Source organism: Bison bison, unplaced genomic scaffold, assembly GCF_000754665.1.
Source record: "Bison bison bison isolate TAMUID 2011002044 unplaced genomic scaffold, Bison_UMD1.0 scf7180017864213, whole genome shotgun sequence".
NCBI classification, from domain to species: Eukaryota; Metazoa; Chordata; class Mammalia; order Artiodactyla; family Bovidae; genus Bison; species Bison bison.
The window spans coordinates 3,663,016-3,673,563 of record NW_011494785.1 but is presented as its reverse complement, the minus strand read 5'-3'; the positions used below and the strand labels follow the sequence as shown (position 1 = coordinate 3,673,563).

Sequence of the window (10,548 nt, the reverse complement as noted above, 5' to 3'; positions counted from 1 at the left end):
GCGTGAATCGGCAGGAGGGAGTCCCTCCCACTCACTGCGTCTGAAGGAACAAAACGGAACCAGAAGAGCAGCCCCGTCTGTGTCTCCCCAGGAAAAGATGACACACTCCCATCGGCGGATGAGAAGACATGAGTCACTTTCCTCTGTTCATTCAGTCAACACACACATTACCACCCCGGGCCAGCTAGGCCAAGCTCCCCAGGTGGCAGGGGCACAGAGGCAAGGCCCGAAAGGTCCTCCAGGTCACAGCCACGCCCGCACGGGCAGCCCGCTGTCGCATGGCACTTGCTGCAACAATAAAGTGCAAGAGAGGAGCCGGATCCCAACAGTCCTCAGTGGTCAACCTCCAATAAACCCCCTCCTTCCAGGCAAGGAAGGAAAACTGCGGGGCTCCAGACGGGGTTACTCTGGCCCTTGGTGACCTAGTTTGTGGAGAATAAACCCGTGTTTGATCTGTGAGTAAGCCAGACTAATTTCTGTTTCTCAGTTGTGTGCCCAGAGTAAGATGGAAGGTTTCAGTGCTCCGAGTTGTGGTTTCCACGGCCATTCAAATTCTCATTTGCCTCTAGCCTAATTTTTCTGTGACCCCAGGGCTGTGTTCAACTGTTTAATAGACAGGAGTGACTTACTCAGAATGATAAATAGAAAGAACAACCTTGTATATTTTTGAGATTAGTTGTTTGTCGGTTGCTTCATTTGCTATTATTTTCTCCCATTCTGAAGGCTGTCTTTTCACCTTGCTAATAGTTTCCTTTGATGTGCAGAAGCTTTTAAGTTTAATTAGGTCCCATTTGTTTATTTTTGCTTTTATTTCCAATATTCTGGGAGGTGGGTCATAGAGGATCCTGCTGTGATGTATGTCAGAGAGTGTTTTGCCTATGTTCTCCTCTAGGAGTTTTATAGTTTCTGGTCTTACGTTGAGATCTTTAATCCATTTTGAGTTTATTTTTGTATATGGTGTTAGAAAGTGTTCTAGTTTCATTCTTTTACAAGTGGTTGACCAGATTTCCCAGCACCACTTGTTAAAGAGATTGTCTTTAATCCATTGTATATTCTTGCTTCCTTTGTCAAAGATAAGGTGTCCATATGTGCGTGGATTTATCTCTGGGCTTTCTATTTTGTTCCATTGATCTATATTTCTGTCTTTGTGCCAGTACCATACTGTCTTGATAACTGTGGCTTTGTAGTAGAGCCTGAAGTCAGGTATACAATATATAAAAATATACAAGCAACTCCTACAGCTCAACTCCAGAAAAATAAATGACCCAATCAAAAAATGGGCCAAAGATCTAAATAGACATTTCTCCAAAGAAGACATACAGATGGCTAACAAACACATGAAAAGATGCTCAACATCACTCATTATCAGAGAAATGCAAATCAAAACCACTATGAGATACCATTTCACACCAGTCAGAATGGCTGCGATCCGAAAGTCTACAAATAATAAATGCTGGAGAGGGTGTGGAGAAAAGGGAACCCTCTTACACTGTTGGTGGGAATGCAAACTAGTACAGCCACTATGGAGAACAGTGTGGAGATTCCTTAAAAAACTGGAAATAGAACTGCCTTATGATCCAGCAATCCCACTGCTGGGCATACACACTGAGGAAACCAGAAGGGAAAGAGACACGTGTACCCCAATGTTCATCGCAGCACTGTTTATAATAGCCAGGACATGGAAGCAACCTAGATGTCCATCAGCAGATGAATGGATAAGAAAGCTGTGGTACATATACACAATGGAGTATTACTCAGCCATTAAAAAGAATACATTTGAATCAGTTCTAATGAGGTGGATGAAACTGGAGCCTATTATACAGAGTGAAGTAAGCCAGAAGGAAAAACACCAATACAGTATACTAACGCATATATATGGAATTTAGAAAGATGGTAACGATAACCCTGTATACGAGACAGCAAAAGAGACACTGATGTATAGAACAGGCTTATGGACTCTGTGGGAGAGGGAGAGGGTGGGAAGATTTGGGAGAATGGCATTGAAACATGTGAAATGTCATGTATGAAACGAGATGCCAGTCCAGGTTCAATGCACGATGCTGGATGCTTGGGGCTGGTGCACTGGGACGACCCAGAGGGATGGTATGGGGAGGGAGGAGGGAGGAGGGTTCAGGATGGGGAACACATGAGAAATAAAGGAATAAAAAATTTAAAAAAAAAAAAAAAACAACCTTTCTAAGCTTCACACCATGACTCTCTGTGCAGGCAGATGAGCATGCTCTGGTGGCCTCTGACTTGTCATCAGCGTCTCCCCAGACCTTCTCGGGCCCCACTGGTCATACTTACAGTGCCGGTTGGACTCTCAAATATCCCAATCTTGCCAGCCTCCAGCACCTGGTACAGTGCTGCCATGAAGTCTTTCTGGATGGCATATGGTGTGAAGGGAAACGGGAAGTGGATGCCACCAGCCTCCTGGGTCTCGTCAGCCATAATCCTGGAGGGAAAGAAAGCCAGCAGCTCTCTGATGGACAAGTACTGGCCTGAGATCTAGAACAGTTCCTAAGAGCAGCTTTAGTACTAGTTACCCACTTTCTCCCCAGAGGGGACCATTTTTGGCAAGCAAATATCTCTCCAACTGTGGGCCTCTCCACGAGGCCTGGCCAGAGTCGCAGTTCATCCAGAGACATTCATCAAAACTGGACACAGGGGAATTTGGCCCAGGCAGCCCTAACAGAAACCCCTGCTGCTCCACCTGCCTGCACACCTTTCTAAAGGCGTGGAGATTTCCCCTGGATGGCCTGTCATTATATCTCCAGCCATTTACGCTTTCTCTCCCGGCCACACCTCCCAGCCATGCCTGCATGGGAGAAGCCTAATGGCTGCAGAAATAATGACACACCTCCCGGCCACGCCACCATGTTCCGTTTTCCTCTTCTTCTGACCCTGGTTTCTCTGAGACAGCTCTTACACACCCTTTCTTCCTTTAATCACCATCTTCCATCCTGGCCCCCGCTCTTTCTCTTTGGAAGTCACTGCTCTGAGCTAGGTAAACGGGACCAGCTCACCTCAGTACAAATATGAATAAATCTAAATCCCATGTACACCTCCGCTACACAAGTGGCCTCAGGAAGACCAGTGACCATGTTGATTCACTTATGAGGAGAGGGAGCTGCACGGTGTTCTTCCAGTTAAGAGTTTAGGGGTAGTTAAAATGAGGACTGAGGTGGAACGATAAAAATAAGGATGACAAAACCAGGACAGTTCAATAGCAGAGGTAGGCCTGTAATCAAAAACCCACTAAAACATGGAGGGAAAGGAGACAGGCCCTAACAAACCCAAATACCTGCCCTGTGTTAAACACTCCACAGGCCCTTCCATTTTTGTCCTCTTGTTTAATCTGCACAATACTGTAAGGATATAGTTGTTGGATCCTGACACAGAAATTAAATAACTGTTCAAAAGACTCAGCTCAGAAAGGAAACCCAGGGATCCAAGCCCAGGTTCACATGGCTGTTCTAGTCCAACTCATGTGTCAGCAAAAGAGAACTAGCATCAATAAAAGGGAGATTTACTGAAAAGATACATACTTGGAGATTAAGAATACAGCCGATCTGGGAAATCCAAGAGCAGAAGCCATGGACAGGGTAGTACTTCTTGCAGACTAGAACTGCAGAGTGGTTCAGGTTTTAAGACGGTTCCAGGAAGTCCACCAGCAGTAAATGCCTTGGGATTCCCAGTTCTTCTGCTCCAACACATGCCACGTGGGGCCTGCCCAGCCTCCTCTGCTCAATCGCTGCTTCAGCTTTACCCAGACACTAGCCTGCACACTGCCTCTGCAGCCCCTTAACCTTCTGGCTTCAGGTCCCCCTGTCAAGCAAAGTCTTCTGTTTCCTAGTTCTAAATCCCAGGAGAGAAATTTGACCACCCCCTGCCCAACCCTTTTGTTTTTTATTTTTAACTGGCGTTTATTCTTTACCGTAAAGAATTCACCTGCAATGAGGGAGACCTGGGTTCAATCCCTGGGTCGGGAAGATCTCCTGGAGAAGGGAACAGCAACCCCACTCCAGTATTCTTGCCTGGAAAATTCCATGGACAGAGGAGCCTGGCAATTATAGTCCATGGGGTTGCAAAGAGTTGGACATGACTAACACTTAACTTGTAATGATGGGATGAGCTACATGGATACATATATATGGACACATATATCTCTTCTCTGTTGGATATCCCTCCCAGCCCTCCTCCCTCCCACCCCTCTACGTCATCACAGAGCACCAAGCTGAGCTCCCTGTGCTGTACAGCAGCTTCCCACTATCTATTTCACACATGGTAGTGCGTATATGTTAATCCTCATCTCCCAATTCGTCCCACTCTCCCTTCCACCCCGCGCACCGTGTCCACTTGTCCGTTCTCCACATCTGCATCTCTACCCCTGCCCTGCAAATCTCCTGTCTTTAAAGACAGATTTCTCGACAGCCTAGAGACCACTGGCTGAGCCATGATATAATCAGCCTGGGCCTTGTGCCTGCCGTCCCTCTCTGCTTGGGGACTGGAGTCCTGGACATTTAGGACTCAGCTCCTCAGAGGCCTCTCACTCTATTTGCCACCCTCTAGTGGTCAAACCGGAGAAGGCAATGGCACCCCACTCCAGTACTCTTGCCTGGGAAATCCCATGGACAGAGGGGTCTGGTGGGCTGCAGTCCATGGGGTCGCTAGGAGTCGGACACGACTGAGTGACTTCACTTTATTTTTCACTTTCATGCATTGGAGAAGGAAATGGCAACCCACTCCAGTGTTCTTGCCTGGAGAATCCCAGGGACGGGGGAGCCTGGTGGGCTGCCGTCCATGGGGTCGCACAGAGTCGGATACGACTGAAGCGACTTAGCAGCAGCAGCAGCAGCAGTGGTCAAACACCTCTCCAAACACACACACTGCTCTGCTTTGTCATTCTTTTATCTCATTATTTGAAACACTGTATTTTTGTTGCTCATAGCTCTCAGCACTATCTGAACTTATTTACTGTCCTCCCCCACTAGAATATAAACAGCATAAAAGGAGGAACCTTGACTGCCTTGCTCTTCCCTGCCCTAGCATTCAGGGTTGCTCTGGCACTTAGCAGGCAATCGATAAACAGGCAATAAATGAATACCCAGTCTGAGGTAGGGGCTGTGGGAGGGGCTTTCTGTTATTCAGAGAGATATGGAGAGAATATCTATTACTTCAGTGTCTAGTCCAACGGCCAGTTCTTTGATGGTTTCAAACTGTTTTCATATAACCTCACAACCCTATGCAGTCAGGATTTTTATTAGTTCTATTTCACAGTTGAAGAAACCAGGGCTCAGAAAAGTTAAGTGATTTGCTCACAATCACTCAGCAAGCGCTTGAATCCAAGATTTTAACATATATCTGCCTGAGCCAGGGCTTCCCAGGTGGTTCAGTGGTTAAAGAATCCGCTTGCCAAGCAGGAGACCTGGGCTTGATCCCTGAGTCGGGAAAATCCCCCAGAGAAGGGAATAGCTACCCACTCTGGTATTCTTGCCTGGGCAGAGCAGCCTGGCAGGCTACAGTCTGTGGGGTCACAAAAGAGTTGGACACAACGAAGCGCCTAAACAGCAGCAGCAGCCTCTGAGCTCCTGAGCTATAGATTTCTAATCTTCCTCCCACCAGGGTAAGTAGGATGAAAAGACTTGGTTACCAAACTTTAGAATGACAACACGAAACAATAAAGAACAAAAGTAATTATTATTTCACTTCTCTGTGGGTGGTAATTAGGGATCTCATTATTCCAGGAGCAGCACAAGCTAAACCATAAGTGAAAAAAGGGTTTAGCTAAATCCAAGGATAAAGGATTCACTAAGTGCTGTTTTAAAGATGTTTAGTATAACTTTTCCAATCTCTTCAGGCTGGTTGCCTGGACATGAGCCCACACACACACAAGTTGTCCCTAGAACTCCCCACCAGTGTGAAGACACAAGGAACGGCAATCTCACGCTCACTCAATGGGTTAAGACACACGAAGGTATCTCAGGTACAGTTCAGTCGCTCAGTCGTGTCCGACTCTTTGCGACCCTATGGACTGCAGCACACCAGGCCTCCCTGTCCATCACCAACTCCCGGAGTTTACTCAAATTCATGTCCATTGAATCGGTGATGCCATCAGACCATCTCATCCTGTCGTCCCCTTCTCCTCCGGCCTTCAATCTTTCCCAGCGTCAGGGTACACACAAGTCCTGAAAGTACTCATTTTCTCATTTTCTGTAGTCTTCGATGATCACTTATTTACCTGGGTACAAGCCTGCTACAGACAGATGGTGTTCCCCCTACCCCAAATTCATGTGTTAAAAGCCCTAACCCTCATTGTGAGGCTGTATCTGGAGAAAGAGCTTTTAGGGAGTAATTAACATTAAATGTGGAGAAGGAGATGGCAACCCATTCCAGTATTCTTGCCTGGGAAATCCCATGGATAGAGAAGCCTGGTGGACTTACAGTTCATGCAGTTGCAAAGAGTCGGACGCTACTGAGTGACTAACATTTTAACATTAAATGAAGGAGGTAATTAGGATTAAATGGAGTCCTAATGGTGGGGTCCTGTCCCCTATAGGACTGGTGGCCTTGGACTTCCCAGCCTAAAGACCTGGAGAGAGAAGTTCCCTGTTCAGGCCTCCCAGCCTATGGCAGCCTGAGCAGGTGAGACACCTGTATTCCAGGTACCATCCTACTGTTCTCCTCCTAAAGCGCTTTAACTCCACATACCTGGGAGACAACGTGGCTCTAGCTCACCTGCTGTGAATCTGGGGTGGCAGGGCTGAGAGCTGCCAGCTGGCCCCAACCCCACGTCCTCGTCTTGCTTCTGTCTCCCACCCGGCTCTGCTCTCGGAGCAGTCACACTGTGTGACGATTTAGCTGCACTTTTCACGGCACTGCCTCCCACAGTTCAGTTCAGTCGCACAGTCGTGTCGGACTCTTTGCGACCCCATGAATCGCAGCACGCCAGGCCTCCCTGTCCATCACCAACTCCCGGAGTTCACCCAAACTCATTTCCATCTGTCCCAGTCCTCTTGGCCAGCCACTGCTCCACAAGGATTCGCCGAGTGGCAGGATGGCTCTGGGGGGTCAGACTGCCCAATTTGGGATCCCACCTGTATCCCCGGAGAAGGCAATGGCACCCCACTCCAGTACTCTTGCCTGGGAAATCCCATGGCAGAGGAGCCTGGTAGGCTGCAGTCCATGGGGTCGCTAAGAGTCAGACACGACTGAACGACTTCATTTTCACTTTTCACTTTCATGCATTGGAGAAGGAAATGGCAACCCACTCCAGTGTTCTTGCCTGGAGAATCCCAGGGACGGGGGAGCCTGGTGGGCTGCTGTCTATGGGGTCGCACAGAATCGGACACGACTGAAGTGACTTAGCAGTAGCACTAGCAGCAGTAGCCTGTATCCCCGCTTAAGTCCACATCTCTGACTCCGTTTCCCCAGCTGTAGGGGGCAATCAGTTCAGTGGCTCAGTTGTGTCAGACTCTTTGCGACCCCATGGACTGCAGCACGCCAGGCTTCTCTGCCCAACGCCAGCTCCCGGAGTTTACTCAAACTCATATCCATCGAGCTGGCGATGACATCCAACCATCTCATCCTCTGTCATCCCCTTCTCCTCCTGTCTTCAATCTTTCCCAGCATCAGGGTCTTTTCTAATGAGTCCTGTTCTTCGCATCAGGTGGCCAAAGTATTGGAGTTTCAGCTTCAGCATCAGTCCTTCCAATGACTATTCAGGACTGATTTCCTTTAGTATGGACTGACTGGATTTCCTTGCAGTCCAAGGGACTCTGTCCTTTGCAGGGGACGGGGAACGGCGCATTCGGCGGCCCTGCAGGGATCAGCAGGTACTACCACGTGCAAAGCGCGCTCACCACCTCCGGCGGAACCGCCCCTCAGCCACCAGCTGGCGACCAGGTCCCGCCCCGCGGCCTCTCCCGCCCTCCCATTGGTGCCTGACCTGTCGATCACACGGCGACCCCGCCCCAGGACGCTTTCCCGCCACCGGCCAGTCCCGCTCCCCGGCAGATCCACCAGTCTGCCCTTTCTCATCTCGCTCCACGTTCTCGGCACCGCGCTCACCTTCCTCGGCGGGAGGGCTGCTCCGCCGAGGCCAGACCGGCGAGCAGTCCAGGCGGACGCCGCTGAACCTGAAACTCCGGCTCCTCGCCGGTGTCAGCGTCTTCCAGGGCAGCACGCCGCGCTGCACGCTCCCCGCCCCCAGCATTGCGCATGCGCACCCCGGGGCTCGGTGGGGCGGGTCCCCGTGTTGCGCCACTACGCTTGCGCGGCCGGCTAGTCCCGGGCTCTGTCTCCATAGCCAAATAGAGCGTCCCGTCGCTGCGCTCCGGGGTCACTGCGCGTGCGCGCTCCTTGGCTTACCCTGGGGATGGAGTTCGCGTTTGGTGTCTCTGCGCGTGCCCGGCGCGTTCAGCTGGGGCGGGAACCCTAGAGGAGGGATCGTGATCTGGGATCTGTACCCTTCCTTCTCTGCGCCCTCCGCCGCCGTCCGTGGGGGGTGTTTCTTTGCCAGCTGGGAGACATAAATACTGAAGGCATTGGCACCCCACTCCAGTACTCTTGCCTGGAAAATCCCATGGACGGAGGAGCCTGTTGGGCTGCAGTCCGTGGGGTCGCTGAGAGTCGGACACGACTGAGCGACTTCACTTTCACTTTTCACTTTCATGCATTGGAGAAGGAAATGGCAACCCACTCCAGTGTTCTTGCCTGGAGAATCCCAGGGACGGGGGAGCCTGGTGGGCTGCCGTCTATGGGGTCGCACAGAGTCGGACACGACTGAAGCGACTTAGCAGCAGCAGACATAAATCCTGAGCGCAGTCGGTTGACTTCAATTGACCATGTTTATCGAACAGGTGGCGCTAGTGGTAAAGAACCCGCCTGCCAGTGCAGAAGACTTAAGAGACACTGGTTCGATCCGTAGGTTGGGAAGATCCCCTGGAGGAGAGCATAGGCAACCCACTCCAATATTGGTGCCTGGAGAATCCCATGTAGCTTGGTGGGCTATAGCCCATGGGGGTCGCAAACAGATGCGGCTGAACCGACCTGGCACCACCTAAGGACCAGGTGCGTAGCTGACTAAGGAAGCCAGTATTCTGGTCCTGGAACTGAGCCTGGTAAAACCAGCTTCCTCTGCCCAGGTTTTCATTAACATCTTTATCTAAAACTTTACTCCCTTTCTTATCCCGCACCTGTTGCCCTCAGGATTGAAAAGTATCCAAGAAAAGGGGGGATTGGAACCCAGCAGCACCCTACAAGGGCTTCCCAGGTGAAAACACCTCTCCCTGTTCTCTTTCTTGTTTGTAGAAAAGGGCTTTGGTCTTTTGATACCCTTCCTGAGTTCCCCAGGGAAGGCACAGGCAATTATTGATAAAGGAACACAGAAACAGAACAGTTAAACAGAAGTTAGGAGCATCATTCATTGATAAAACAACCCTGGAGCCTCCTCAAGACGTATACGTAGTAATCTGACACCCATCTTTGAGCAGTTCTGTGGGAACTGAGACCCTCACCCCGGGGAGGACGGTGGCTACAAGCTGAGCACAAGCATGTGAAACCCAGACTGTCTGGAACCAGAAGGTTGAAGATTAAGATACCTGAAACACTGCCCTATTACCTCATCTCCAACCAATCAGAAGACAGCCGCTGTGCTCCTGGCTCAGTCCTGCAGTCAGCCTTGTACTTTCCCTCACCACAACCCGCTGTCAGGAAATTGACTGCCATGTGGAGGGTTGTTCAGTCGCTCAGTCGTGTCCAACGCTTTGCAATCCCATGGACCACCACGCAGTGTGGAGGGGGAGCAGCTCCGAAGCTCAATCTGGTCATAGACCCTGCTCCTGTCTGACCTTAATGTGAGACCCAGTTATTTTACCTCTGGAATGGACAGCACCTCCCCAGCCCACCTCAGCAGGGTTGAGACAGACTAAGTGATTAAATAGTTAATCCCACTAAGGGGTTCTATATAGAAAGACGGGAGACTCCTGTAAGTTAATGATTACTTGAGAAAGCAGGTGTGCTTAGCAACACACCCATGTGACAGAAGCATGAGATATGCCCCCAGACAATAAAACAGTGGTGGCATGAGCCCCACATCCTGCCCAGTGAGCTCAGTAAGTTAGTGATCCCTAGGACATGCTCTCTGCACAGATGAAAAATAATATTGTTTGTGAACCTAGATTAACCATGCAGGGACAAGAAAACTCCCCTGCTCAACCCGGAGGAGGAACTAATGATGAAAATGACATCTACTCAAGAAAGACAAAGAAGGTCTTATCCCCCTCCCCACTTTTCCTTTGATTATAAAACTGTAGCCCAGTACGTCCTCAGCATATGGCATGTTTTGCCCACCTGCTTAAAAGCCTCACACATGTCCTATTCCGGTAAATCACTTATCTACCACTTTGCTGTTACTGAATTCTTCTCTGCGCTGAGACATAAAGGACTATGGTAACGAAGCTCTTCGGAGCCCCTGTGAAATGACACTTTCTGGTCTGGAAGCCAAGTTGAGGACTGTTGCTACTGGCCCCAGTCCTGCCTCGGGGG

The 10,548-nt window shown here is 49.9% G+C and overlaps 1 protein-coding gene across 1 annotated transcript in view; it reads right to left on the bottom strand.

The window, feature by feature from the left end:
* The window catches only part of DDX11 (DEAD/H (Asp-Glu-Ala-Asp/His) box helicase 11), a 33,887-nt gene extending 25,686 nt beyond the window's left edge, over window positions 1-8,201 (bottom strand). The window contains exons 1-2 of the mRNA XM_010845015.1: window positions 8,071-8,201; window positions 2,308-2,455 (exon numbers count right to left, since the gene is read on the bottom strand). Of these exons, the coding sequence (XP_010843317.1) occupies window positions 2,308-2,451 (144 nt within the window). The 5' untranslated portion in view covers window positions 2,452-2,455; window positions 8,071-8,201. The remainder of the gene's footprint in view (window positions 1-2,307; window positions 2,456-8,070) is intronic.
* Window positions 8,202-10,548: the final 2,347 nt, after the last annotated feature.